Raw genomic sequence first — 26,712 nt, 5'->3', positions numbered from 1 at the left:
TATGTGAAGAGTACAGAAGTTCTAAAGCTGAGCCAGTGATAAGAAAAAAGGGGAAAACCAATTGGCTCGACATTAATCTTGACAAAAATAACAGAAACTAAAAGCTATAATTTTAATAACAAACAGAAATCTGAATGGATCAAGAAATAAACTCAGTCCAAATATGGGGGCCACTGGAAACAAGGTGTAGTAATGCAGGCAGTGACGGATTGCCAAATTAACTAGAACTGGTCTACTACACACCCTAGACATGGTAATGCCAAAAAACCATCAACATGCTACTTCTGACAAGCAGGGCAATAGGCAATATCCATGCAGTTTGTGTGATCTTCAGTAAAGCAAAAAATTAATGCTAGGCCTCCATATAGCACTGATGAAAGCAATCTACGACCACAGCTTTAGTCAAACATAAAAGATGCAGAAAAATTGAAGAGTACAGAAAAAAGCATACTGCTTGGGGCTTTTGCAGTACCTTTTGCTGTAAGGATTAGAATCAAATGTAAAAAAAAATTTAAAACAATTACAGTAAGTGACTACTACAAAAAATTGACAAGAGAAAATGTAAAGAATACACTTTTGGATTTGCAAATCAAACCCTAAATTTTTACACCATATTAGTGAACTTTTAAGTTAGTGGGAGCTTTGTGATCCAAAATAAAACATCCAATTTGTAACAAAATTTAAGAGTCTGTAAAAGCTGAAAAAATATAAGGAAGAAAATCAGTTGCCTAAGCAGAAGTGTATAGAAGCAATATGACAGAGATCAAGTTAAGTTTACATAGAAGGAAAAAAACTCCAACAAGAGATAAGAGGGGACCAGAGACTGACGTCCGACTGTAAGGCATAATATAAGCATAACACATGATTACTCTTGATTAAAATCTCTTACTTTCTTGGTAAAAGCTTGGATTTGATTAATATTTTAATAAGAAGAGGCAGGATATCAGTATTACCAAAAGTTCTGAAGTCATTCTCTTACAATAAAGGGAAGAAAGATACAGATACTTGCTAGGTAAACAATTAATTCTTCCCTACCCAAATCTCTAGGATCTTTAAACATTTCATAGCAGGAGACAGTCCTCAGTAGGATGATAAGAACTTACTACACAGAACTACAAGAGATTTAAGTGTTATTTACATAGAACCACAATAAAGATGAACACTTCTCACCAAACACAGACACTATTTTCCTTTCCAGTCTTCTACAAACAAGAAAAAAATAAGTGCAGATAGTACTGTGAATTACATTCAATACATCATCTGCTATTTCAGTAAAAGTCTGGGAAGCCTCAGCAAAGGCTGCCACAATAGCTTTTCACTGGGTTTCATGAGGCTCAATGCTGTCACTGAATTTGTACAATTCCTGGGGGCATACAATCCCATCAGCTTTCTAAAAACAGCCTATTTTTAAACACAAAGCAAAGTCAACGAGGACAACTCCAACACTAATTTTTTTATGTTTACAGTAGAATATGCCTAAATTTAGACCATCAAACCAAGCATAATATCTCTCAGCAAGCATCACAAATAATTTGAAGGATTCTCTCTTCAAATACCACAACCTCTTTCACCAGCAACTTCCAAGACAGAAATTTGAATGGCACATAGGAAAGACTGGAAATAGATGCTCATCCATGTCACACAAAGTAAAAAAGAAAAAAAAATTACACAAAATAGAGCATTTAGTCCCTGCAGACCAGTAAGGCATCTAAAAACAACTAGCTCATGAAGATAAGTTTTTTCCCTTATTAAGCATCAAAAGTGTGGAAATGCATTGTGATTGTTTGAGACAACGCTCTCCAGAAAGAAAAAGCACCAACCGTGATAATTTAGTTGGCAACCATATCAGAATGTGCAGTGGGAGCAGGTGGCCAAGAGCCCAGTGCCACTGCTTCACTTCCTCTGCCAAAGCCACAGGAAACTGCCAAGTTAGAAGTTACCTGCTCCTCAACCCTTCTGCTTCTCCCTCCACCCCAACAGCAGGAGAAAAAGCTCATGACTTTATCCTGTAAAAACTGTGTGACTCATATCTTTATCCTGTAAAAACCTTACTACCTTCACACCTGCTCAATAAAAGCTGAATTTAGAGGATGCAATAGCAAGGGGCAGCACCGTGGTACTGAACAGCTCCTTGCCCTGGTCCACCCAGTAATGCCCCCAATAGGAAACTTGAATAGCTCAAGGATCTAAAAACTCCTGAAGCACCAGAACTCAGACTTCAACTCTATTTAAATATTCAGTTCACAAACACCAAAACTTATTTTTAACTTCAACATGAACTTTCAGGACACTATTCTGATAAAAAAAGAAGAAAACTGATTGAACAACAATCTACACTTAAAGATACAAAAAGTGAATTACAGAGTGGAAGAAATTTCTCTTGCTCAGCCTTGAATCCTCATTTCAAGAAAGTTGTACAATCAGAGAGTTCAGACAAAAGACACTCATGCAGAAAGGGTCAAGCACAGAAAAACAAGGCCTCAGAAAAAGTGCTTCAGCAGTTATCACAAGAGAAAATGCTGGAAGTAGTGCTTCATTCAAGTTATGCTTAAGGGTTTTTGTCTTTTTTGCAGCAGTGTATTAGGTGAAAATAAGGTTTGCCTTCCTAGAACCAGCCTGTGAAACCCACACAGCATTGCTGTATCTCCATTTCCCGCATCAGTGAATTTTCAAACGCACTTGCCCCGAAAGTTACTCCGCGTCTGAACTTCGGCAGAGAACGGATAGCAGCACCCCAACAGGTCTGGGGGAGCCGCCACCTGCCAAGGGACAAGGCAGCGCGCTGGGGCCGGCTGGGGGCCGGCCGCGGGATCGGAACCGGGGCGGCCCGGCCCGGGCGGGATGTCGCACACGCGTGTCGGGAGTCCCCCAGTCCCGGGCGAGGATCACTCACGGTCTCTGGAGCGATTCCTCGGGGAGGGTTGCCGGGCCCTGCTGCTGCTGGAAGGAGCGCAGCGACTCGAAGGCTTTCGTCAGCTTCTCCATGGTGGCCATGTCCGTTCCGCCCGAGCCGGCGGCACCGGCCCGCGCTCCGACCCGCTCTGTCACGGGCGCCTGGCGGGCCCGGGTGCTGTAGCGCTTCCGCTGGTGCTGCCCCCGGGCTCGCTCCCGGCGCTCGGCCGGCGCTCTGCCGGTGTTCTCGCGGGCCCGGGCCCGTCACAGCCACGATGAATGGGGCGGGAGCCGCTCGGGGCCACGGGCGCCTCCCGTCCGCCCCGCCGCCATCTTGGATCCGTCCCTTCGGCCCCCGCGCGCGCCCCGCCCCCGAGGCTGCCCCGCCCCTCCTGGAGCTCTGCTCCGGGCCGGGGCTCGGCTGCGCATGCGCACACGGCACCCCGGGCTGGCGTCACATAGGCACACACAGGGGCACGCGGGCCGCGAAGGGGCGGGGCAGCATCGAGAGCGACGGGCGCTCTGACCAATCAGAAAGAGGCTCAGCCCCTCGACGCGTGCCGGAGCGGCCGGGGACTGCAGTGCGGCGCGCCCTGGCGGCAGTGGCCGTGGTGCCTGGGAGGCCGCGGTGCCGCGCTTGGCTCTGGGCAGGGCCTGGCGCGGCCGGGCAGGGCCGGAGATGCCACGGGCGGAGAGCCGGCCCTGGGAGCCTCTGGCAGCCCCTGGCACTGCCCCGCGGGGAGCCGCGTTCTCAGCTGCACGGCAGGGACCGCACCAGTAAGGCGAGAGCACTCGCGCTGTGCCCGCATGTCACGGGTGCACAGCAGGTAACGCGCCCGCCCGCTCAGTACAAGTGGCGGCCAAAGAAGGCGCTGCCGGCACTCCGGTTTTATTTTAGGCTGCAGAGACACTCTTACAGGAAGAAGACACTTAAAACTTGGCAGCGTTTGTGTTGGCCTTTCAGCGCTCCTCTCCTGAGTGCGGACTTGCTTTATCAGAGGATAATTCTTGTGCACACATATTAAACATACAGGATACAAGACAGTATAGAATATTTAAATCATTGATTCGATTACTAAACACTTAAAAAAAATCAGTAATATTGTGAAGTTTCCAATTGCAACCACTGATTTTATTATATCTACTTGTTAATACAGACTTTAAATGACAGCTGGTAAGAACTGGCAATTCAACTTCTCACACACATGAAACTGCTTCCAGAAATAAAAATCAAGAACAGCTCTTGGAAGTTCTAAGAAAATAAATTTCCAGTAATTCAACTTGTTTACTGTTAGCAGATGTGAAGAAAAAAAGCAAAGCTCATGTCTCTGAATATTCAGGCCAACAGAAGTCGTAGACCACATTCTTGCCAAATATCCACAAGAACAGTGCTCTGCCAGTTAAATTTATCAGCATGTTAGTAAAAGACATTTTAAAAACTATCTGAAACAGTCCTCCGGAAGGAAACCTATCCTCAGTCCTGAAAGTAATTCAACTTAAAGTAAAACCTTATTTCATTATAGAAGTGCTACAAAATGTGAGCTTTTAAGGTAAAACCAGTATTCTACCCGATTACTTTATGATAAAGCTTGCAGAAACGTTTCTCTGAAACATGTGGATGATCATGAATTTTTTATGAAGCAAATGATATATGATAAAAGATGACAGCAGAGTTGGAATGTTGCACACTGTGCATGTGCCACTCCACACTTTGAAATAAATTCAAGCACAATAAAAAGAGCGTAAGCTCTTATCAAAGATTAAACAAGCCACTAACCAAGCCAGCCCTTGCAAGGCTGTTTTGAAGCTTTCGATCAAAGTGTGCCAGTCCCCTGTGGGCTGCTGACTCACCGGCAGGAGCGCCAAGGCAGTGGCTGCCCACAAGCTCCCTGCTCTTTGTTCTCCCTGTCCTTCCGAGCTCTATCGGCACTGACAGGCTCATTAACTGTGAGCGAACTGGAAGGTAACTCGGGGTATCAGGTTATAATTTGGTGAATACTTTATCAGTAGATTCTCCCAGTCCAAACTGACTGATCCATGTCACTGATATGTCCCACGAACACCCGCACTGGCAAAAATAAAGCGGTGTAAACCAGGCAAGGGGCAAGAAACAGCAAGGCAGGATTAGAGAACAAGCATTTTTGTAAAGTCGGCGTTACCTCAAAGAAAAATGAAGTTCCAATTAACAGTGCATAACTTAAAGATTATCTGCAATTTAGGGATTGGCAACTAATTAATCTCAGCCTCCAGGAGAAAAAGAAAAGAAACATGCTCTTACCTTGTCTCTAAAGCTACCTCTTGATTTAATGTTTCTAAGATGAACATGTCAAGAGTATTTTTCACCCTATCCTGAAGTCCTGCTTTGGCCAGCTTTTCTGCATTTCCATGAACAGTTCAGCAGTTGGTACTACTCCATGACACTGCTGGCCCATGTGCTTTGGCATGTGCATGGATAATCTGCAATATGTCACAGCACAGTTGTGTTTTAAGGTCATTTAATTTGAAGCTCTTTTGTAGGGCATTTGGGAGCTTTGTCCTTCAACTCATAAAATAAAAATAAATGTGTTAATGAAAAACAGCCCATCAGAATAATGTTGTTTCACCTGGAAACTTATGCAGAAATCTAGATCCAGACCATGAGATAAGGGATCAATTGATCCAGTACAGCAGAACTAGGGCATTTTTTCCTGGATTTGACTATCTTACGTTGGTAAAAAACTTACACGATGCAACAGACATTTTCTGTTTCAAGAAATTGTATATTTTTTTAATTACAATTTTCCTCCTTTTTTTTTTCTTCTATCCCAGCTACCATGATTGACATGGTAAATAAATCACATTAGACAGTAATATATGTGGTTGAGATATGTGGCAGTGTTTTGCTTTTATTTCAGGAATTACAATGCTAGAACATCCAGGAAAACAGCTCACACAAGAACAGTCAGTGGTTTGGAGATGCTGGAACTAACACATCACAATTAACAGTCAGCTTCCTATGTTTAGAAAGAATTCTGGTGTTTTGGACACAACTGGATCATGGAGAAAAGTTACCTACATCCCATGTGCAAAACTTAAGTTACACCACAAGAACAATTATGAAATAAAAAAAGAATTGTTCATTCAGCAGAAGAGACATCATCACCAAAATAAGCCAGGCAAATAATTAAAATAGAAGTAAATATGACTTCAGCTTAAAGATGCTTTTCAATAATTAAAATTTCACTTCCTAAGGAGAACTATTTTCTGAAAATCTATACTAAAATAATGATAATTCCAATGTTGAATTCACATAATACTAAATTGTAAACCATAGAAAAATACTACTTTTGTTGTCATATGTTTGTAACTTGCAAACAAGTATTCTCTGTGTGTACAAATGGCAATGAAATCTTACATCAATGTAGTTTGAAAAATAATTCAAGTGCATTCTAAGAATGGATCATTAGTTGGTTTTAATAGCTTCTATCATTGATTTATAAACTAGATGATTTTGGAGATTCTCTTTCATACTCAAAAACATTCACGAGTACTGTTTTAGGAATGATTGGGGGGGGGAAGAGACAAGAGTTATTAAATGCTAAGGTTTGTCAATAACACACTTGTTACAGACATACCACAGTTTGTTTTTTTTTCTACTTACTATTAGTTTTAAGTGCTCATTTTTTCAGCTGAGACTGTTCTATTCTTGTGATAATCCAGAAACAACACCATCTCTATTATGAACACACCTCAGGGGGCAGGGGGAAGCTGACAGCTTTTTTAATAGAAAAAAACAATCCTGAGGCATGAAGATTCTATTCTGCTGCTCACAACATTGAAAATATTAAGCAAACCATTAAGACACTGGAACATTGTTTCAGTTTCTGAATTTTGAGCTAAATAGAGAGGTTGGAGGTACACACAAAGGGACGTGAAGATTTACATACACAAACGCTTGGAAGCACATGCCACAGGAAAGTGGGGTTGATCTCATGCAAATAACTCCATGGAATTCCATAGGTCTTTCCAAATCTTGTACCAGTATAACATTCTAACACAAGGGTCTAGAGAATGAAGTCATGCTGAATTACAAGAAGTTTTGTTGGCTTCCCCCATCCCACCCCAACAGTTTACAGAAAGTAAAAGGCTACATAATCACAACCTGCTATTTTCCCCCTTCTTTGTCCCAGTTTTGTCCTAAAAAAAAAATCAAGATCTAAGTTCATATTAAATTTCTTGCAACATGATATTTTGCTTTCAGGTGTTCTCCCCTCTCCTTAGCCTTCCCCTGCTTTCAAGATGCATCTCCAAGCTCCTAATACTCCAGTAAAGACCTTTAACCAATGTTAGTCACCTTAGATTAAACAGCATAACATCTTCCGCTCCGCGTACTGTGTAAGAAGCATTATGCTGATTGCTGATCCTTCCAGTTCCTTGTTTTTTCTAATTTTTTAGGGGATTCACGTCAGCTATGATCTATTCATTATTATATGTTTGAATTTCTAGCCAAAAGGGACAAAATTATAGTACAATACTGCCATCTTGAGCCTACTGGGGAAGAACCAATCAACTAACAAAAAAAAACAAGAACAACAAACAACAAACCCCAAACCCAGTAGAATTTAGGTCATAATCCTGCAAACATGTACTCACTCAAAAACAACTCAATAGTACTAGTCTGAACTTAAGAAATAACTTGCGAAATTAAACTAAGTAAAACTTCATAAAAACAAACAAATTCTCACTTTATTTCAAAGAGTTCCTTCGTCAAAGGAAGTGGACATGTAAATAACCACTTCTTAGGAACAATTTCCCTTTTCTCTTCATTTAGCCCTCCTTCTTCACAGATTCTGGAAATCTGGAAAATATGTGTTAAGCTTCGACACTCCAAAATAGAGAAGTTGGTTTTATTTTTTCAACTTAGGATTCCTCTCCATCCAATACAGAAAGAAAACCTGAAATACATGATAAATAGGCTTTCAGATTTTTTTAAAAATTTGTTAAAACCATTTCCTGTATTTTCTTCATAAAAATTATTCAGCTTGTGTCCATGGTATTCTTGCCCAAATTTCAAGTTACTCTACATTAAATCCAGACTTCCACCCTGTATGTCTGGTGTTTATACAGTCACCTTTGCCTCAGAACAGCAAGCCAAAGATCTTAAAAATTCAAACCCCTTAATCAGAGAAATGATGACTTCTCCAACCACATAGGTATTTATCAAACAATTATGTTACTTCCCCATTTTCCATTCCCATCTTTTTAGAGTTCTTCTATTGCTGTGGTACAAAATAGGGTCAGGTCAGACTGCCAGCTCATTGTCTCACACGTAATGGTTCTAGCCAACACCCTTACTTCAGATATTTCTGTCAAGCCTCCCATCCCTTCACTATTACATCAGACCATCTTCCAGTAATTCATTCAAACTCTCTCACTCTCTGCCAATTTCTCCCTTTGCACTCTCTAAAAGAGTAATTTTGCTGTCTTGTATGCTGTTTTAGACTGAAGGAAAAATGCACTGAAAACATGGGAAAATAGTCTCATTCCTTATTTCTGTGGCACAGTAGCCAAGAGGAATGATTTCAGAGAGACACCAATAGGGTTCTGCAGCACACTAGGATTTCCAATTTTTTCAGATTCTAATCCATTAAAACTTCGTATTTATAGACCAAATATTGTGATTAAAACCTAATGATAGGCTTGAATATCAAATATATCTTGCGAGTTTCTCTGAAGCAGCTGAAGTTTCTTCCAGTGGGTCTGCAGATCACAAGAGAGACCTTTTTGAGATGGGGGGCTATTCAGTTGCTCTGTGTGTATATGTGTGGTCTGGTTGGTGCCCCAGAGATTTGAAAGAAAATGCATACACAGTTGAGACAAATCTTCAGAATACAGAACAAAACATGAAACTAAAATCATGTCTCCAACTCCAAGGGCATTCTGTTCTATTTCATGTACCCAACTCAGTTTTGAAAACAGAAGAGGCTCTCAATGAAATGTGTTCTTTAAATTGACTCTCATACCCAGATTAATAGTTTAACTGGAAACTTTACAAAAGGTCTGACCTACTGTGAATCCAAAAGAATGGAATTTTGTCTAACTTTCAAGCAACTTTTGTCAGTTTCACTAATGAACATCAGGTAATCATAACAAACTTCAATACCAGCTCCACATCTGTATTAGGCAATCATTAAAGACATGTTTTAATGTTTCTGTTTTAAAAGGCAATAAGAAAAAAAATATTTACATAATTAAATTCAATACTTAATGCTACCTTGCCCTTCCCCCAATGGCAGTGATTGCTGTCAACCCTAGAACATTGCATATTACAACATAAGCAGAGAGGACATTAGTAAGAAGAGCCCATGCTTTGTTTTTTAACCCATTATAAAACCATAACATCCTACATGGAGTTAAAAACAAATTCATTTACAGAAAATAAAATGAAAGGGTGTCCCCACAGGTAAAAAGAAATCCTTTCAATAAACACAACAAAGTTTTCAAAACATAGTTATCAAATTTTGACATAGGTCAACTGGCATGGTTCATGCCAAGAAACTCTGTGGAGAAGATGTGTAAGATGGGTAGAAAAGAGAAGAATGGGATACTTCAGCTTGTTACAGGATTAAGCTAAATGTTCAAAGCTCTCTTTATACAGAAATGGAGAAAGATTCTACAGAGCCTGATAATGAAGAGCAATTCCTAATAGCTGGCCACAGTGCACTGAATTATTTTTTTTTCTTTAGCAGTTGCTTGAGAGATACATTAGGTAATAGCACTGCCATGCTGCTGGATAATACCAGAATTGTTAAATTTATCAGTACAGCAATTTCATAGTTAAGAAAACTGCTAATAAAGATCCTAATAATCAAGAAGTTTTACCAGGAGCATATGAAGTCAAGTTACAGTGATGCCATAGATATCTCTGTGCTTTAAAATCCTTTTAGTATTTCTAGATTCATTCCACTGGGGAAAAAAATAATCAAGATAAATCAAATACATACAGAAACACACTCACTCAAATGGCACTCATTGCTTTTTGTACAATTAAGCTTTAGTGAAAATATACATCTTAAAACAAATGAAGTACAAATGTACAAAAATCCTCGAACTCAGATAAAAAATATATATAATACAATTTGCTACAGAGATATAAAACATTTAATGTTTGCTCATCCTTTCTGATGAGCATAAAATGATTTAAAGTCTGGAGGACTCCTGCTCATCATCACTGCAATCAGATTTAAAGCAGACCTGCAAGAGAAGACAAACAGACAGCTCAGCTGCAGAACTAATACTACTGTTTATTTGTGTTTTATGGGACACAGAAAGGCTGAGGGGGTGGGTGTTTTTCCAGCACATTTTATTCCATCCTAACTAAATGCTTTGGGAAACTCAAAGGAATCCACAATTTCAACCCCAAATCTCAAGTCATTAAAATTTAATTAAAGTTCTTTCCTTCTTTTAACTTCACAAGACAATTAACTGCAGTCCTATTGGTTCAAAACCAACTGAAAACTCTCAAACCATATTTTTTAGGACTTCTCAATACATGGAATCATATCCTGGGATAATTTGAATCCTGCTGATTTTTGGCTGGAAAATACTACAGTAAGACACAAGCTTTAGCTATGTGAGAATATTAGTACACTCAACTATCCCTGCTATTCCATTACTCAAAGTGGGGGAAAAGTGTACTTGAAAAGGTGAACTAAAAATGAAAGTACTATTATACATTCCATTAGCATTGTACCATTTTAGAAAGGTGAATTGCTAGCTGAAGACAAAAGATTTCTTCATGCAATTTTAATACACAGCCTTGCTGTGGCTACTTAGTGATATGCACCTAGCACTTTTAAAATTCCATTTCTGCTTGAAACCAAAAGTAATTTCTACCCAAGTGTTCATTATTGGAATATACTCAAGTTTCTCAAGATAATTCCTCTCTAAGTGCAGGCACACTGAGCAAGCAGAATTCTATATAACATCTTCAACTCAAACCTTTACAAATAGTCTACTTCTTCCATCCTGTAGACAATTACAAGACATGATGTGTCTTCTCAGTGGTAAATATTCAATCCTCTGACCAAGAAATTCTTCTACTAAAGAGTAGAAGTCTGTATGTAAGAAAAGGCTGTGCATTATCAGCTATGTAGAGATCTATCATGTCATTGTTTCAGTGAAGGCATTAAAATGCCTAAGATATTTTAACATTTGTTCTGTGATGCTTCTCATTTATTTTGGGGCTATTTCTACTTATTTACTTATTTATTGGCTAGATACTTATTTTTGCTTATAAACTTATCCATTACTAGTTTTTACACAGGGCATCAATTATCTCAGAAGACATATCCACAGTTTCCATTAAAAAAAGGCAAAATATATAAGAAGCAAGACCCAAATTAACCTCTTTAGAAAAGGAAGGTCTATAGCACAGCTTTTGAAGGAACCCACTACCTTTAACCCAGTAACTAGAGGAGAACAGAATGCTGAGGTAGGAGTTATAGGGATTGCCATAATTTCTGAAATGCGGTGGAGGGACAAAGCTGTAACCAAACAGATTTCAGTAGTTTCAGTATGAAGAGACCAACTTGGTTTTCCTATCACAAATTAATAATAATTAAAAAAAAAGAATGGAAGTTAATTTTCTTGTGAAAGAAAAGAAATGCCCTTACCTCTCCACTAAAAAGTCTGTGAAAGAAGCCTCTCTTTGGCTTAGGAGACTTCTCTCTGTCCAGTGACACAGTACCATCATTTTCATATGCATTGATATCTTCAAAGCATCCCGTTTCAATCATCTTTGAAACATATGAAATATAAATGAAATATCTATAAAAGCCTATCAAACAAGTTCCAGGCATTAGCTATTTACTCTGCCTGGATACTCCTAACACTTAAAAATTCATCAGCCAAACTACACCCCTGTCTCCAAAAGAAGGCACAAAGCTGACATTAACTCTCCTTGTGCACTCAACCAACTAAAGGATAGCAATGAGAGCACTCTCACACAGGTAAGCATCAGGTATTCCCTTGCTTTTTTTGCATTCCTGCCTTCTGCTCATAAGGCAATGGAGAGAAGCTTTTAGAACCAGAAACACATTTTCCTTTCAGGTATTCTGTTCATTCCAGAGCAGTCCAGACAAAAAAAAGGTATTAGCTCTATGCCCTGGACTGAACTTAATTAATAAACATGACACAGGAGGAAAAAAATGATATAATGAAGATGAGTCTCTGGACAGAACCAAGGGAATTTGAAATCACCTTTGTCTGTGTACACAGAAACAAAATAATGAGTACAGAAAGGACAGCAGGAAGAGTGAATGCCAAAATGTAACCAACAGGCAGGGTCAGAAGGGGGGAAGTGGCCAATGCCCAAATCCAGGTGGCATTTACCAGTAAGTGCCATCCGTACATATCTGTCATAACAGCAGGCAGCCAAATGAATATACCTTGCAGAGGAAGAGAGGGCATAAAGAGGAATAAGAAGAAATGAAATCTTTTTTTGTAAGCCATGGCATTGGGTAAATTGTGGAATGGTGAGAGAAAGTATTGAGATGCAAAGATTTGAGGGAACAATGAAAAATTAATAATGAATTAAAAGAAAAAATAAGCACAAATGTACAATGAAATCTACAGTTCTTCCTTGAAGAAAAGGAATGGCCATCACAAGAATTCCACAACTACTTCCAACTTTATCCTTCTCTGCAGGGTTAGTTATTAGGCCACTGTGCATTTTTTAATGACTAGATCATATTCTGAAGTTCAGAATTACAACATAGTATAGGAAATACTTCTTTCTCCAAGGTTCACTGTCTCTCAGTGAAAACTTTCTATGTCAAATGACAGCTTTCCAAATATCCTTCTTAATGCAATGCAAAAAAGCAAAAGGAAAACAAAAGGGAATATACTTTTTCTTCCAAATTGTTCAGAAATTGCTTCTCTTTTCTGTTCAAGCTTTAAATAAAATGCAGTCATACTGAGAGAGAAATGACACTAGGAGAATTCAAGACAATAGTAATTTCAGAAAGTCACGAATAAATTATAATGGGGGGAAGGCATTCATAACAAATTTAAGTAATTGTTACCGAGTGCTCTTGCTGAAACAGTAAAAAGCATTTGGATTGTATGCAGAGGCAGAAGAATTCGAGTACTCTATCCAGACTACTAGAATATTCATTCACTAGGTACACAAAAAACTTTTAAGGGAAAGTCTGACTCAACTGATATTGAACTGTTTGTTTTGAAACCTTGAAAAAGATGAGTCTGCAATTCTATATTACTGTCACTTGGATATTCTATTGATACACAGGCTATACACAAACAGCTTGCACTGCACCTATTTGCTTTTGAACACTTGGAATAACATTCCATCCCTCTCCTGTGAACAGCAGTACTGACTAACATGTGACTGAAGAACAAGGAGAGGGTGGTCCTACTGATACTAATACTGTTCTGCAAGCTGTGCCTATGATGACAAGATGCCAGACTTTGCTTAGGCAAATTTGCCATAGTGTACAGTTTTTGGCGAGTTGTCTGTGTTTGCAGAATTTATTTATTTTTTTCTGAAGCCTGTCAGCAAAGAATTCTAAAGCAGAAACCTCTTTACATCTCCTAGAGAAAATCTTTAAAATTATATATTTTATTAAATATTCTATACTGCTGTAGTAAAAAAATAATCTTCTATGAAATGTACATTACCTCGTTTTGCCAAGGGATTGAGACACAACCTGTCACAAATTTGGAATAGAAGTCATCATCTGTGGTATCCAGGTTCACTCCTTTTACTGTTGAGAACTGCTCAATGTCCAGGACATCTTTACAATAAACGGCACGTGGCTGCAGTACAATACAAGATTGCTTCATTAAAGTTTTGGATATGGGGACTTTAAGTTTGGTTTTATTTTCCCTAGACAAGCAAAAGGGAGCAAAACATCTGCAATTTTACATTTCATATTGCTGATCAGCAAATTACACTATTTTATGGAACAGAAATACAAAGATTCTCTTCATAAGGCACCTCAGCAATTCTATCCATCCTGCAAGTAACAGGAAAGAAATATCAAATCCAGAAATAGCTTGTCTGGATCTCTTAATGGTTGTCATAATTCACTCATCTTCTGTCACCTTCCTTTCAACTCCAGAGTGTTTTCTTCAAAGCTATTCCTCATTTCTTCTGCATCTTAGCAATGGAAGTGGACTTTCAAGGGCTAAAAAACCAGCTACAATTTCCCTAGGGAAATACCACTATTGCAAATTGTTCTGTGATCTCAGATGAAATACCACAAAACAATTAGTTACCATCAGGAGCTACAATGGCATTCTCCTACCAGTCTAACTAACTTTAAAGGTTTTTCTTGAGTTCATATGATTGCAAACATAGAATTATGACAGTTCTTGCCTTTTTAGATACTAATCAAATCTGTCTCACCTACTTACATCTGGCAAGAATGGAGGTTCTAACATGTTAGCTTCCAGCCTCTTGAAGTTGATGTTCTTGAAAATAGGATGTTGCTTTACAACAGCAGCTCCTCCTTCAGTGCAACCCAGTCGTTCCCCTGGATTTTTAGCAAGTAACTGCAGATACATGGAAAAAAAGCTGATCCATGATACAATCCCACAAAAAAAAAAACCAAAACAAATTACATACAATGTTTTTCAATCTGTTTATTTTGCTACTTGGCCTCTTATTAGGTAAATTTGTCATGTATCAAAATTAACTGGAAACCCAAACAACTACATTCTGTGAACAAACATATTTTCAATAGACAAAAGAATCCCTGAAAGCACACAATTTGAAGATTATGCCCAAAGTTACATGAAAATATTTTAATTGATGCCATGTTGAGAAGACTTTACAATACAGACTTTGCAGTAGGCTTTCCTTTCAGGAAATACAGACTTATATTTTTTCCTATAGGCTTAAGTAATGCACATATCTTGCATGAACTAGTACAGAAAACTTGTGAAGCTTTCTGTATAAATTTAAGAACAGACAAGATAGAAAAAAAAAAGCCATTGCCTTGTAGATAATGTTTTAGGTGAAGATACTGGTGTACTACTCAGCCACTTGTTCCCACACAGTATCTAAGTTGAGCATGCTATTGTACTCCACCTATAATTACAAGTGGTCCAAGCAATACTAGACTATTTCATTCATGCGATGAATAATCAATTTATGCAGCTTTTGTATTGAGAAATGTTCTGAATTCTTGAAGTTTGATAATTGAACAGTTCATGAGCAATCACAAACCTTCATGTGAACTAAAGAAAGGTTTAAGAAATCCAGTTCTGAAAAAAATTCAAGATTTTGAAATAAAGTAGTTGGTCTCTTTAAAAGGATTAGAAATTTAATTTTCAAACCTCTATGTCTCTTCACCCACCATCCTGCAGATGGATTTTGCCTCCTCTGAAAACTTGTCTGAGTATGTTTCCTGGTCTTCCTTTACTCTCCGGTCAATCTCATCCCGTTTAACTCTTTCCTTATGCTTCCTGAATGGAGACTGTCCTTCAATCATTTCATAAATCAAACAGCCAAGACCCCACCAATCTGGACTGAATGTATACTTTTCGTTTTTGAGCACTTCTGGAGCTACAAAACAAAAGCAAACACACACCCACAACGTTTCACTTTAAATTGACTAATTGCATATATTGGAAAAACTCTCAGGTACACTCTTTGGATTCTGGGCAGACATGTTTGTGTGACTCCTCTGTTCTTCAAAGAAGCTTTAATTGTGAGAAGTCTGTTTATATTCAAGAGAAAAAGTTTATTTCTTTAATGCTTAAACCCAGTATTCTTTAGAGAATGAAAAAAAAAAAAAAACAAACTGAGAATGAAGTTTTCCAAAGCATGGAAAGAAATGTACTGTCACAGTAATTTCTCTGTTTACCTGTAATCATAAATCTCTTTGAACCTCAGAAAGAATTAGGTGCTTTCTTAAAGTTCTGCCCAAACCTAGAATTTTCAGATAAGTTTTCATCAGTAGGCTTATAATTAAGTACTAACATCTACAAATGCATATAATAACCTTTCTTCTTCCCATAACATGTCTAGTAAGTAATCCAGGTTCAATACAGTTCTTATATTCACAGAAGCAAATTTTCTGGTAAAATGTAACTAGCAAAGGATGCTTTACATACCCATGTAACCAACAGTCCCAACACGTCCTCGGACAGTTTCACCTTCTGGGATCTGCACAGCTAATCCAAGATCTGAAATCCTGATATGTCCTATTTATATTAAAATAAATTACACATAGTCAGCAAAAATAATGAAGTATTATCACTCTTAAAATAAAAAATTTCTATTGCACACCTCATAAAAAAACCCACTGCAAAATATCAAAAATATTCATATAGCCATAAGTTTATTTAACTTGAGAGCATTTTATTCAGCTCCCCCTTAAAAATGTAAAGAAGGAGAGGCACAGATATAACTGATTTTCTGAAGGTTATACAAAAATAATTTGCTCTTAAGCACTGTAATTCCTAGGTTTGGCATAGGCTGCTGTTCTTGGACAAATAGAAATGCTTATTTCAGATTCTGTATCTATGCATCAGGCACTTGTGGTTTTCCATTCTGTATATCCACTACAAGCACTTAGCTTTCTGTCTTCTTAATAAAACTTCAAATTAACTTAATTTATTCCAAATGAGAAAAAACTGTAGCCGGTACTGAGAGAGCTTGCTTTCCTGTAATGAAGTACCCCAATAATGCCAAACACAAGTAATAGCTATCCCCACTTCCACCCCAAACCAAGAGCAGCACAGTCAATAACCTACTCAGAATTGTTTATATTGTAACATGTCAGTTCAATTATGGGATTTCCTCTTGTCGTTAATCACTCCTAAGTGGATAACAGCTTCTATTGCACTTTATCAGCCAAATTTCTCAAGTTGATGACCTTCTCCTATCATGCATGGCCTTTACAGCTGTACCTCGAACACAGAAATCATCTGGCAATAGACTGGTTTGTCATGCACTGCTCAGTGGGGTGTCGCTAAAGGACACAAAATGATTTACATGAATGTCTCTCAGTGTTAGAACAGGAAAAAGTCACTTTATTTTCTGACTCCAGTATTTGTAGTTTCTTGACAATGATCAGGGATTGGACAATCAAGTTACTACTTTCCCAAGCACACTGGTCATGCAAAACATCCATCAAAAGATGTTTCTTAGAAGGAATGTGATAAACAACCCATGTTTCTAGAACTTTCATGGGAAAGTAACTAAAACTATGAGAACATTATCAGAAGGCTTTAATTTTCCAGGGCGACACTGGGGAACCAGTCCAAGCAGGGCAGTGGGAATAAATCCACCCCATCTACTCTCCCTTTACATTCCCACGGACAGATATAGTTCTTTGTTGGATAGACTCATGAACTGTTTCATGTACATTCAAGGTATTTCAAGGCAAGAATTGTATTGCCATTTTAATTTAAAAACCCATAAGGTACTTTCTTAATAAAAAAGTAGAAGTCCAGACAAGACAATTACATTTTCAATTCAATTTTAAAACAACTTGTAGAAAGATTTATTGCCAAAAAAAAGAGAAAAACCCACACAATTTTCTAATACCAGTTCTTAGGACAGGGATACTGTTTACAGAGACAGCACAGACTCACAGAATGATTCAGGCTGGAAGGGACTTTGGAAGGTATCTAGTAAAACCTGCTGAGCAAGCAGGCAGCTCAAGGTGTCCCAGGTTTTTTAAATACTTATTTAGAAAGCCTCCAAGAGTGGACACTGCATCACCTCTCTCGGTAGCCCATTCCAATGCCCAATTAGCCTTTGTGCATATATGCTGTGGCATTCAAAAAGTTCTACAGCATCAATATTAGTTAACAGCGTTCTAATTTCTTATGTACATATGTTAGATAATCAGGGGATGGTGAGAGAGAGTGGAGAAAGTCAAGTACCACTCTACATTCTGGTTAGAAATAAGTAAATGCTCTGGAGCAGCAAATGCTATTTTAAATGCATTCAGATGTTCTTCTACTCCCTGACATCTGATGAACCCCTTTTCAAGTGCAAGATCTGAGCTCCTGAAGCAACTTTCTAATTAGTCCCCTGTGCTCTCTGGAACTGGATCAAAATATCCCTGGCAGAGAGGAAGCATTCTAGTGCAGTCCTGCAAGGCTACATTTTTCCTCAAAAAAACCTTCAGCTTTTCCAAGACATCGCTGGAGAGAAAAATTAAAGAATGCATTTGATGTCTAGCAAAGTTTTAGCTCTTGGAAAGTGACTTCTCTCAAGCATCATCTTTTTTGAAATTTATCAGTCAGAACATGCTGACTTTAAAAAAAAAATACTGTGGTAATGGCTTTAAAACCAGTTTTTCCTCAATGAAAATGCTCAGCTGTTACAAGAACAAACTTGTAATATTCATCCATGGCTTAGAAGAGAATTCCTGTACATGTTCCACAGTCAGTTCAAAAGATTCTGGTAATGAGTTGCATTCAAAGTCATTAAAGAAAATTAATTTGGCTTTTGACAAACAGAAGACTAGAAACATTTCTTCATACTGTTTGTACTTCCTTGATTCCTTCCAGCCACATATGCATCAGGGACCATCAGACATCTTTTAGTCAAAATGTTAAAATATAAATACTTCAGATTTCTTCTTAATATCTAAACATTCCGGTTTACTAAGTAAAATTCCCCATCTAACAAATCATGTTTCCATAGCTGACAAAAAGACAAACAAAACAAATCCATATAAAAGTTCTTGATATTTTAAATCAAGAGGAGGGGGAAAAGGAGGAGCAAAAGTGAAAAAGTAGCCATTTGAAGTTGAAAATTGGCCCTTCAAATATAATCATGGCTGACCCCCAAAGTTTTCCCCTGCTTTCTAAAAAGCACGGCAGCATTTTCTTTGGTAAATTAATATTCATCAATTAGGTCTCTTATCATGAAGAAATCCCTTACATATCTGGCATGGTGTTAATTAGAGGTGTAATTCCTGATTTCAAAACTAATTTTAATTTTTACTTACCACAGTCATCAAGAAGTATATTCTCAGGCTTCAAGTCTCTACAAATAAAATAACAGAAATGTGAATTAGACAAAGACAAAACTATTAGCCCTCAAGTGCAACAGATTCAACAGAAGGCTTCTTGGTTCTGACTGAAGCAATTTTTCAAGTTCCACCTATAAACAAAAAAAAGCTGTGAAGCTGATGGCCTATAATGTGAATAGTTTAACCAGAGAACTCAAGTTATAATGTATATTGTTAATTTGATTTTTCTTTTTATGTTTTTTTATATATATGTGCATTTGCGGTATGTATCAGTAAGCATGTGGACTTGTCTCTTTGATCTATTCTACCATAAATATAAGCCAGAAATAGCCATGTAAAACCCAGTAGTTAGCTAAAGAATCAGTTATTGGAGTAGATTATTAAAAACAATATGCATATATACATGTATACATACAGTTGTGACAAGAAGAAGAGACTGAATAAAAGAAAAGGTTACACAGCAGAAGTATAAAGAAAGTATTCTCAGTCCACCACTAAGTTTGTTTTGCTTGTTCTGTAATATTAATGCATAAGGGGTTAAATGATGTATGTACAGAGACAAAACAGAGCATTGAAATCATACAATCTCAATTGCAATGCATAACACTTCTGATAGTTTCATTAATTCAAAAGCAATAATAAGTTTATTGGAAGAATCTGAAATTAAAACAGAAGAAGACTATGCCTATTCAGAAGGCTGACTATCCTGTTACCCTTGTGAGCACAGCATGCAATGCAGCCAGGGACTGCTAGAGCCCTCTGTGAACTACTTCAGAGTGGGTAGGAATACAATCCCATACTCCTAAAACTTATTTATTAAAATCATGAATTAATTTGCTTTGTAAATCATAGTTTAATTTTACAAGCAAATCTTGAATCAACTTTATACTGTTCTAAGATAATATCAAGCATCAAGATACAAATCAAGAAGCAAGAAGACATAAGGGATATATTCCTAGAGATATGCCATGAAAAGGACAACTAAACAATTTTTTTTATTCTTTTCCTAAAAAATTAAAATACAAACTTGTTTTAGTAAGAAACAATACGTTCAATGCTGAAGAGATGTGGAAAAGTACAAGTAACTGTAGATAACACTCACCTGTAAACAATTCTCTCCCTTTGCAAATCCTCCAGACCACAGCACAGTTCTGCAGCATAGAAAATAGCCCTTTCTTCATCAAAGCCAGGATTTCCCATGTTATATATGTGAAACTTCAGATCCCCTCCATTCATTATGGTTAATACTAAACACAGGGCATCTTTCGTCTCATATGTATAGGATAAACTAACCTAAAAATGGGGATGGTGAGAACACAGCCATTATTCATTCATAAACCCCAAAACAATTCACAGATCTTTTTTCCAATAAAATCAACTTATGAATCCTTTTTCAAAGCAAAAAGAACTAAACATGCAAATGGAAAATCACTCTGGCAGAGTACTGGAAGGCACAAAGGAATTGAGACTAATTTGCCTGTGTACACGAACCAAACACGCAACACAAAAGCTTAGTGGCAAATCTGTTTAGATACCTGAGAGCTCCACCCAGAACATAACTTTACTGATGATGCCCCTCAGTTGCATGTTACCTGTATTACTCTTTGTCTAGATAGCATGAGCATATTCCTTATTTTATTGGTATCTCAGGAATTATGCACTGCCAAACCATCTTCCTGAACTACAAGACTCAAAACTGCCCTAGAGAAACTCAATTTATTTTAAATCAAATGTATAGTTTCTATTCCTACCCCTGCCTCCCCGCCACCCCCCTCCAGTAACTGAATATTTCCCTGATTTAGAACTTGCCAACAGTAAAGACTCAGTACAACTCCTCAGAGTCTTTCTTCCCACTGTACTTGAAATGTGGTGCTAATAGGCAAAGACAAAGCACCACTTTTTTTTTTTTCAGGTTTTAGGTAAAAGATTCTAAGTCCATTTAAAGTTTTAAGGTAGACTTGTGAATTAAAAAAAAGCCCTCCCCATTTAGCAAAATGGAATATACTACAAAATTTAACTGTTTAAGCAACAAATTCATTTTCAACAGAAAAGCTATGCTACGCAGATGATCATCTGGTTAGGATCTTCAAAATTACCTAACTTGTACTAAGAGCAATGGAATTCAAACATATACTTAGCTTACATTAGGTAAACAAACTAGGTAAAAAAATAATTTTTTGACTCAATATATGTATTTTAAATGCAGTACAAGTAAATAATTGCTTTAATCAATTAATAGATCCAAACGCTTCCTTCAGAAGCATAAATACTAGAAAATAAAACAAAAATAAACATAGAAATCAGCTACTCAAGATGTAGATTCCCATTTGGTGGTTTTAACCTGATGTGTCCAGCTGTCACTGTGTAACCTGTGACAGAGGCATGACAAGTTATCTACCCACTTCCAAACCAGTATTACTGCAAATGCTAGACCTAGATCTTCTCTGTTGCATAAAAAACCACCATTGGATAGCAAGAGGAAAATAACTCATGCTCATTTTTATAAAGCAATTTTAATTTCAGCTTTTGATTTGCAGTGTTTACATATGCTGAAAAAAATGTTAATCAGAAATAGAAGTTTCACTGTTTTAGTAATTTATGGATAAATTCAGGTACTCTCTGGATTCAGTTTCAATCCGTTTAAGCCCAGAATCCTTGTGCAAAAATAACATTAGCATATTTATACAAAACCATAATTTACAGTAGTTTAAAATATTAATATATCTGGCCAGCAGGTTTTTCATTTTTTTTGTAGGTGGAAGTATTCTACAGTGAGGTTTTTTTAATACATACAATATATCAGAAAATATCTACATACATATTTTTTATACGTATAAATAATAAAATATAAATAATATAAATATTTTCAACTATCCTCTAAAACAGGTACTTTAAAATCCTCCGAATAGCAATACATATAAGTATTGTATAATATAAGTAAATGGATTTCAAACCAAAGCAAAACGTACTTGAAATTAACATTTAAATGACATCTCAATTAAAAAGTAAACATTACCTGGGGTAAGTTTTACTTGGTGTATCTTTGAACGTTTTTTTCTTTCACTGCTTAGTAATTAGAGCTACTAACAGACCATAATTTACATAATAGCATCAGGTTTAGGTATTAAGACTAAGATTTCCATTACATGGAAGTTCCATAAAAAGTTAATTGTTTTACATTCAAGATACCTCTTTAAGCTTTGGTACACAGCAAAGCAATATAACCTGAATCAATACACTATTCAAATGTCATTTTTATCTTAAAATATATCAGCAACAGAGTAACAAATGCTATGAAAATACCTCAGGATATAAAAACTCAACTATTAAACAGAAGACAAAGATTCAGTAGCATCAGCATGCTGAAACACAGCCTTATTTCTGGATGTGACAAATAAAGCAGGTGGACCAAAAAAAATCCCTGAGCACAGAACTATTCCCAATTACACATAAAACATATTTGTTATTGTATCAATCATTTCTCTTTACAGTCATGCACTCCCTAAATCAATTTAAAAGAGTTTTATGCCTACAAGCTCCTGAAAGAGACTGAAATGAAGTAAACAAAATGAGATAAATTTCTGAAAATAGATTGGAAGTAGATACTTACTACAAACCTACTATTCACTTTTTCTAGAATCCTTTTTTCATTTAGAGCCATTGATTCTCCTTTCCTCTTCTTTATTCTCTTTTTTTCCAGCTTTTTGCAAGCATACATTTTTCCTGTTGCCCGTACTTGACAGGCACACACCTACAAAAAGAAGGATCGTGTGTCAGAGATGCTTCAGGTTTTTTTTAAATTTTTTTTTAAAGACTAAGTTTAACTTCTTTTCAAACTCTTTAATGGTCTCAGAAAATTACGGTCTGTAAGCATCAATACAGAGCCTTCCCTCATGAAACAACTTTAACGGTTCACAAAAACTGTAACAAAAGTAGAGAGAGTGATTATACAGAGGCAAACACATTTCTTTTGGGGTTAAAGAGTTTAGTAGAACTGTGGATCCTGTGTTAGTGAAACAAGTTACTACAGTAACACTGTTAAGTGTCTTAGTACCTGTTAAGGACACATTCACATCACAACCAAACAGGAGAACCATAATGGTAATTTAGTAGCATGCCTTCTCCTTCCATATAGGGCTCTGGTTAAAATAAGCATGGGGAGCAGTTCAATGAATTATAAACAGAATTAATAAAACCTGTAGATTTTAAATTAGGTTCATGAATATTCAACATAATAAGAAAATTGCAACTAAATGCTCATTTCCAAATGGAATTTCTAAGCAGAAGCAACTGTTATCAGCCAGTTTTCTGCAGCTTTGTGCATGACCTACAATGCTTAAACTAAGACATCAAAACCATTTGTATCAACAACAGTTTGCCAGGTGATGTGTCAAATCTAGATTGATAGAGACAAGAGTTTAAGCAGACTCTTCTTTTTCTTTTATTCCTTAAAAACTGCCTTGCAGAAATATACTTTTGCACTCACCTCTCCAAATCCACCTTTGCCTAGTACTCGGTAATGCCTAAACGTGTGTTTGGTTACTGGCTGCCTGATTAACAGAAAGAAACAATTATTGCAACAGGAATTACAAATGTTAGTAATCCCTCCCCACCCCGCGGTCTGTCTTCATTTTCTCCTTTCTGTTCTGACGTATTTCTGAACAAACGTTGCCTTAACATCATGCAGAAGTACTATAATAAGCTGAATTTCTAATGAAGGGGTGCTGTGCTAAGAAACGTGGGCTCCCTCATGTGGTCACCAGGCACTGCCAATAGCAGGAAGAAAAGCTGGTCAGCTCGGCCCTTTGCTGCCCACAGTTAGAGCCTGTGTGTTCCCATCACAGGCCATTTACCACCTCCTGTTGCCTCCCTTAACTGACACACTGGCATGCAGAGTGCACTTCAATGGGATCATGCTTACAATGTGGCATTTAAAAGGTAAACCATTTCTGATTTCACTTTGTTTTTTCACAAAAGAAAGAGCTGTGATATGCAAGAGCAGTTCAAGAACCAAATTGTTAAGGTATTGCAGCAGAGAAGGAGGAACAGATAACTGGAAGCAGTAGAGCTGTTGACCACTCTATGCTAAAACTCTCCTAAATGTGTCAGAGCAGGACTATTACAAGGTAGTGGGTTTTTCTGTGTTTTGCTTTAAACGAGCGTTCATTGTTACTGCAGCTTTGTTCTCAGGACAAGAGTGGAGGTTCATTTAGTAGAAAATTTGATTAACATACCTAGTTTTCTTACTGGCTTTTGCTACCAATTCAGTAAAATAGACACTGGATAACTGGAATTTACAACAAAATCAGAGCTCAAGCACCTTAATGTTAGAATATATGATCACAATACCCAGGAGGCTGAATTTCAATCGATTTGTAACAATTTCAGCCTTCTGAAAGACTCTGGACACTCATCTAGTATTGATATGGAAGGCCAAACTAGATTCTGAGATATATATAAATGTATATATGTATCTTGCTATCTTGTAATTACTAGATCTGTATCTATACCACCCTAAAAAAACCTAACAGTTAGCCAATCACCCAGTGGGTTATAAAACTAGATTAATCTGTTTATTAACCACTAATTAGACGAAGTTTGAAACTAAAGGATGATAGTATTCCCAAGAAAGACTGGTATTCCACTGCACACTTGACAACCAAACATTTCTGAATTTGCATTTACCCAATACCACATAAAGAGTTAAGATTTACCACTTAAAGGCTACAGACAGACAGTTCCATTGGAGTATTGGTTCTCTTGCTGTCCATCAACAGCATCCTTCACATCTTGTCTTTCAGAACATAATTTCTTAAGACAGGCAGTCTCATTTAGCATTCATCTCTACAGCATTTCCAGCATAAAAATCAAAATTTTCCACAAAGCAAAGCTAAATTATAAAGCAAGCATAAATAAACTTACTTTTCCAGCCATTTCCACTGCAAGAAACGGGAAAAATACACACTCTCCTGGTAAGCTTCAAAAGGTCTTTTGCTTAGGTATTCATGGACAATTCTAGCAGGAACATAAACAGAAAAATAAAATCCATCTTATTCTGAAAAAGGCTCCTGTTGAAGCAGGAGGTGCTATCAATCTACAGACATATATTAAAACATATTGATGAAGCTGTAGGCAGAAAAACATCACCAGTGTGTTCTACAATGGTTTTAACCTAAATGTCTCAAAAAGTGAGTGCCTGTTATAGAAAAATGTTCCTATCAAAACCCTCGTGAAGGCCAAACTACTGCTACTTATAGGAACTAGACACTTCCACCGTTGCATTTTTAATGTCTTCAAACCCTCTTAAACACCAGCTTCTCAGCAGCTATTTTATGCATGTATGCATATATGACTTTTGAAAGTATCTACAAGTTTTAACATATTCTTTGGACACTGGTAAATAAAATTTTATTTTAGGATTTGAAATTGAAGTGCAAAATGCCATACCCAAACCATGAACACCAAGTACCTTATCATTCCCTTAAAGTAACACACCAAGATGGAGGTGGGGAGGGAAATAAGTCATTCAAACTGTAGTCAGGTATTTATTAGACAGAGGAAAGGGAATGACCTACATGAGACAGTCCATCTGAGACATGTTTTATGAGGTGTTCTCACACAGCCCTTTCCATTTTATAATCTCAGCTTGTTACAAAGCATGCTATTTCTGTTGCCAGGGAGATGACCCAAGCAGTGACAAAACCTGTAGTCATCCCTCAGACGTGATCAAGCATGCCTTGAAGAACCAGAAATATTAGAAACATAAAGGCTTTAGAAAAACATGTAACACTCATAAATACATACCATCCCTCCAAGAAAAGCCTCCCCTGCTACTACTGTGTGAAATACCACTTCATGACTGCAGAACAAAACCAAGTTGTATTGTTTTGTGTTAACTATCACAAGTAATCCTCCAATCAGCCATCTTAATTCCACATAAGTGTTGGCCTCGGTTAAACTTGTTTTCAAGAACCTTAAATGTCTAACATTGTTCATAAACCTTTCAAGATTCAACTCATAACTTTATACTTTTCTGAGTACGTTCATCATGGAAGAGAGTCACTCAAAAAGTAAGAATACAATAAAGAGATAAACCATTTATCTTACAGAATTCGTGGTGGCAGACAACAGTGTGATTTTATGTAAAAGCAGCATTAAAGAAAAAGCTCTGCAAAAGTCAAACATCTCAATCACATCTGAAGGAAATTTAGTCCTTTAATAAATCTGTTCCAAGTTTCTTTCTTTACTCATTTCAGGAACTCAGTATTTCTGGATACAACAACTTCATCTTTCACTTTCCTTAGAAACACACAAATTTCTCTTGTAATTCTCAAATTTAGCATTAGGCATTTTTAACTCACCTAGTACAGTCCATGAAAAGATCCTTAGAAGGGTTCTTTTCTAGTCTTGCTTTACATTCATTTACTGTTTCCTGAGGTATTTCTGGCAAGTGTGCTGCAGACTTAAAAAAAGAAAGGATAGCAACAATGAAAACAGTTAAGTCAACAGAAAAACTAAAAGTTTTGTATTCAAAGATAAATTAAAATTTTTAATACAGGAAAAGGAAAAGAAGTTTGACTAAAGAGAATATCAAGGAAGTATTTGAGCAAATTTTTTATTTATTTCCCATTACAGAACAATTAATTGAAAGTTATTTCAGTTATTTACTATTTCAGTATCTGGGGGAACAAACTTGGCAATGAGTCAAACTTCTTTTTTTTTTCCAAAAAAAAGCAAGTAACCTCTTTGGCTTGGCAGGATGGAAAGGAGAAAGAAACACAAACACAAGCTGAGAAAATATTTCAAACCAGACCAAAGAAAT

At 37.1% G+C, this 26,712-nt stretch overlaps 2 protein-coding genes across 7 annotated transcripts in view; both read right to left on the bottom strand.

Annotated features, from left to right (window-relative positions):
• The window catches only part of HTT (huntingtin), a 79,839-nt gene extending 76,632 nt beyond the window's left edge, over positions 1–3,207 (bottom strand). For all 3 annotated transcript variants that reach the window (XM_088057012.1, XM_005517876.3, XM_088057013.1), the window contains exon 1: positions 2,894–3,207. In XM_088057012.1, the coding sequence (XP_087913138.1) occupies positions 2,894–2,994 (101 nt within the window). In that variant the 5' untranslated portion in view covers positions 2,995–3,207. The remainder of the gene's footprint in view (positions 1–2,893) is intronic.
• Positions 3,208–5,689: 2,482 nt separating this feature from the next.
• GRK4 (G protein-coupled receptor kinase 4) overlaps positions 5,690–26,712 on the bottom strand; it is a 37,540-nt gene continuing 16,517 nt past the window's right edge. For 3 of the 4 annotated variants that reach the window (XM_088056623.1, XM_005517877.2, XM_014262856.2), the window contains 12 exons: positions 26,252–26,352; positions 24,813–24,905; positions 23,377–23,440; positions 22,501–22,641; positions 19,993–20,183; positions 18,867–18,904; positions 16,012–16,101; positions 15,252–15,460; positions 14,308–14,445; positions 13,570–13,707; positions 11,547–11,669; positions 5,690–10,125 (listed from right to left, as the gene is read on the bottom strand). In XM_088056623.1, coding sequence (XP_087912749.1) covers positions 10,072–10,125; positions 11,547–11,669; positions 13,570–13,707; positions 14,308–14,445; positions 15,252–15,460; positions 16,012–16,101; positions 18,867–18,904; positions 19,993–20,183; positions 22,501–22,641; positions 23,377–23,440; positions 24,813–24,905; positions 26,252–26,352 — 1,380 coding nt within the window. In that variant the 3' untranslated portion in view covers positions 5,690–10,071. The remainder of the gene's footprint in view (positions 10,126–11,546; positions 11,670–13,569; positions 13,708–14,307; positions 14,446–15,251; positions 15,461–16,011; positions 16,102–18,866; positions 18,905–19,992; positions 20,184–22,500; positions 22,642–23,376; positions 23,441–24,812; positions 24,906–26,251; positions 26,353–26,712) is intronic. The other variant, XM_088056622.1, reaches the window with a different exon arrangement.

This window comes from Pseudopodoces humilis, chromosome 6, assembly GCF_049639895.1.
Source record: "Pseudopodoces humilis isolate 2021_Gansu_Grassland_sample_001 chromosome 6, ASM4963989v1, whole genome shotgun sequence".
In the NCBI taxonomy this organism is placed as follows: domain Eukaryota; kingdom Metazoa; phylum Chordata; class Aves; order Passeriformes; family Paridae; genus Pseudopodoces; species Pseudopodoces humilis.
The sequence above is the reverse complement of the archived record's forward strand: the minus strand, read 5'-3'. Positions and strand labels throughout refer to the sequence as shown.